Genomic DNA, 2620 nt, shown 5'->3' with positions numbered 1-2620 from the left:
TTCCTGATGGTACAAGTTAACTGAATAAGACCAAATGATACTTTGGGTGTTTTAACTTAAAAATACTGAATTCACCTCAATAGTACCATTTCTTTTTGAGCTAAAGAAAGAGCCAATTAGAACATTTTGGAAGAAACAAAGATCTTACATGTTGTCCTAAACTCCTAATGAATCTATATACAGATTAATATTATTATTATTATTATTATTATTATTATTATTATTATTATTATTATTGCAGAAGTTTAAAAAGTAGAAAGTGAAAATAACTTAGAATGGAGCCAATGTTGAACAAGAAAAATTAATAATGGCAGAACCAAGACTGATCCTCAATTTGAAAACTCAAATGGCAAGAATTTACTGGTAGGTCATCTTCAAGCTTTGGGAAGCATAGTGAGGACAACAAGGTCCTGCTTAGGCTGTCATCTTCTTGAGAAAAATCAGATGTTTCTGTTTCAAATGCATGTGAAGAATCAGAAGGCTCCAAAAAAGAAGTATAATTCCCATCAGCATAACATGGGCTGTCTGAATCAAGAATATCACTTTTTGCTGAACTTGCATCTTCTTGTTTGCAGACCATCATTGTTAAATTCTGCATATTATTAGTTGGATTCTGAGCTTCTGTATTAAGTGGACTAATGGGTTCCTTTTCTTCTGAATTTTGCTCTCTGTTGAACAACTTCTCCTTAAGTAAATGAACCTATTGAACAAAAAAGGAAAAATATGAGTTAGATTAGAGATACTTCTAATACCAATCAGGACTTTTAACTACAATTCTCAACACATGTTCTATCGAACGGCGGATAGAATCCTTGGCAGATAACTTAAATGCACGACGAGTTATTGCGAGTGATAGAGTGGTCTTGCTATCATTGATCGAATGAAATTCAATCCTTTATCGCTCTGATTCGTCCATAAAAAAAAACTATAATTCTCGACATTCCAGAGACTTGCTAAAAATAAAATTATCTTGAAATACTCGAATAATGTTAAATGAGAGGAGGTATAAAGTACCTCATTTCTCAAGTTGTCATTCTCTTTGAAGAGGCTATCATATTCATCCTTGAGTTTATCAAAACTAGCTTTTAGCACATCATAATCCTTCTCAAGTTGTTTACTCTTGTACCGGGCTCGTCGGTTTTGAAACCAAATAGCAACCTGCCTAGGCTGCAATCCAGTTTCTTTAGCCAATTGGATTTTTCTCTCTGGTTCAAGCTTGTTTTCTACCTCAAAACTTTTCTCAAGAAACTGAACTTGTTTTGGCAATAGTCGCCTTTTCTTTTCGGGCTGGTGAAAGGATACTTCATAATCCTCGTTGCTATTTTCTTCCTTGTCAAGTGAAGGGAAGAATGACCTCTCTTTAGTCTTTGTTCCTCGGGTATCGTCGAAATTAACCATGGATACAGAGCCTGAAACAGAGCAACCAAGAGAGAATAAGTTCACAAATGTTCAAATTCACACAAATATATGTTGAGAACGTTTTATTCTAATGAATTGAACCATAATGTTTCTACTGCTAAATAAGACCTTTTCCTACTTCAAAATACTGAACTATTAACAAACACCAAAAAAGGAGCAAAAATTGTGCAAAATTTGATCTCTTTCTGGATAAAAATAGAGAGGACCACAAGAACAAGGTCGCAAATTTGAACATAAACTAAATTAATTAAAAAATTATATCATCATTGTTCTCTGTGATCAAATGACCATAGGCTATAATCTAATAATCATCAAAGGGGTCAACTCACCATCCAACCAAAAACAAAAGTCACGAACTATAAACATACAAGAAAAAGTAAAATAAATACTAGTCTACATTTTTAGCAGGGTGAAGAAGATTATTACCATGAAAAGTGGGAGAGGAATTGGAAATCCAGAGAGAATCAAGAACCTTAGAAGGTAGGGGAAAACTTTCATTTGGAAGTATAAAGCTATTCATGTTAGAACCTTCATAAACTCTTGCAACCTCCACACTTCCTTCTTTTTTAGTAAGTGGAGAGGAGAATGAAATAAAGAAAATGGGGTTCTTGAATTAAGTTAAAAGTTTGTCAATTGTTAGTATAACAAGCTTGTGATCAGTGCTAAGAAAATGTCAGGGGTCATAGTAAATAAGAAGAAGCAGAGAAGAGAGATGAAGACTCAACATGGAGTGAAGAAAACAGTGTAAGAAGCAGAGAAAGAGGGAGAAAAAGAGAGGAAATAACGAAATAGGAATAACAAGCTCCCTATAAGTAGCAGGAGTCCGACTCTGGAAAATGGGGCTGCTGTTTTACTGTTGAATTTACTAAATTCATCGTAATTACTCTTTTGTTGTTCCAATTTATGTAATATCATTTCTATTTAAAGAGTCAAATTACTATAATTGTCTTAAATATTTTACGGTTAATTATTAGTATAATTTATAATTATATGTAGAGGCGGAGTCAGGATTTGAACTTTATGGGTTCTAAATTCTACGACAGCGACATAAGTTGTTAATAACTATGTTCTGAATTTTATTTTGTACATATTTAAAGTTAATTTCTTAATACGTATAGAGTTTGGACAAAAGTTACTGTGTTCGGCCGACTTTTACTTTGGCTTCTAGCTCCGCCCCTGATTATATGTATAGTTTCACACA

The 2620-nt window shown here is 33.4% G+C and overlaps 1 protein-coding gene across 1 annotated transcript; it reads right to left on the bottom strand.

Annotated features, from left to right (window-relative positions):
• Positions 1 to 287: 287 nt before the first annotated feature.
• Positions 288 to 2233, bottom strand: LOC104247233 (homeobox-leucine zipper protein HAT5-like). The gene is made up of 3 exons (XM_009803193.2): positions 1846 to 2233; positions 1015 to 1409; positions 288 to 700 (listed from the first exon to the last, which is right to left on the bottom strand). The coding sequence occupies exons 1-3, from the start codon at positions 1937 to 1939 to the stop codon at positions 302 to 304; spliced, it is 888 nt and encodes a 295-aa protein (XP_009801495.1). The 5' UTR covers positions 1940 to 2233; the 3' UTR covers positions 288 to 301.
• Between the last annotated feature and the right edge of the window lie 387 nt (positions 2234 to 2620).

The sequence above is a fragment of the Nicotiana sylvestris genome, chromosome 4 (assembly GCF_000393655.2).
Source record: "Nicotiana sylvestris chromosome 4, ASM39365v2, whole genome shotgun sequence".
Taxonomy (NCBI): Eukaryota; Viridiplantae; Streptophyta; class Magnoliopsida; order Solanales; family Solanaceae; genus Nicotiana; species Nicotiana sylvestris.
This window is presented reverse-complemented; position numbering and strand designations above follow the sequence as displayed.

Bases quoted from the DNA above. Each gene is read 5' to 3' on its own strand.
- LOC104247233 (XM_009803193.2), bottom strand. From the start codon at position 1,939: ATGAATAGCTTTATACTTCCAAATGAAAGTTTTCCCCTACCTTCTAAG. The intron at 1,410-1,845 runs GTAATAATCTTC...GCTCTGTTTCAG, and splicing joins TTCCTCTCCCACTTTTCATG to GCTCTGTATCCATGGTTAAT. The intron at 701-1,014 runs GTACTTTATACC...TTTGTTCAATAG, and splicing joins ATGACAACTTGAGAAATGAG to GTTCATTTACTTAAGGAGAA.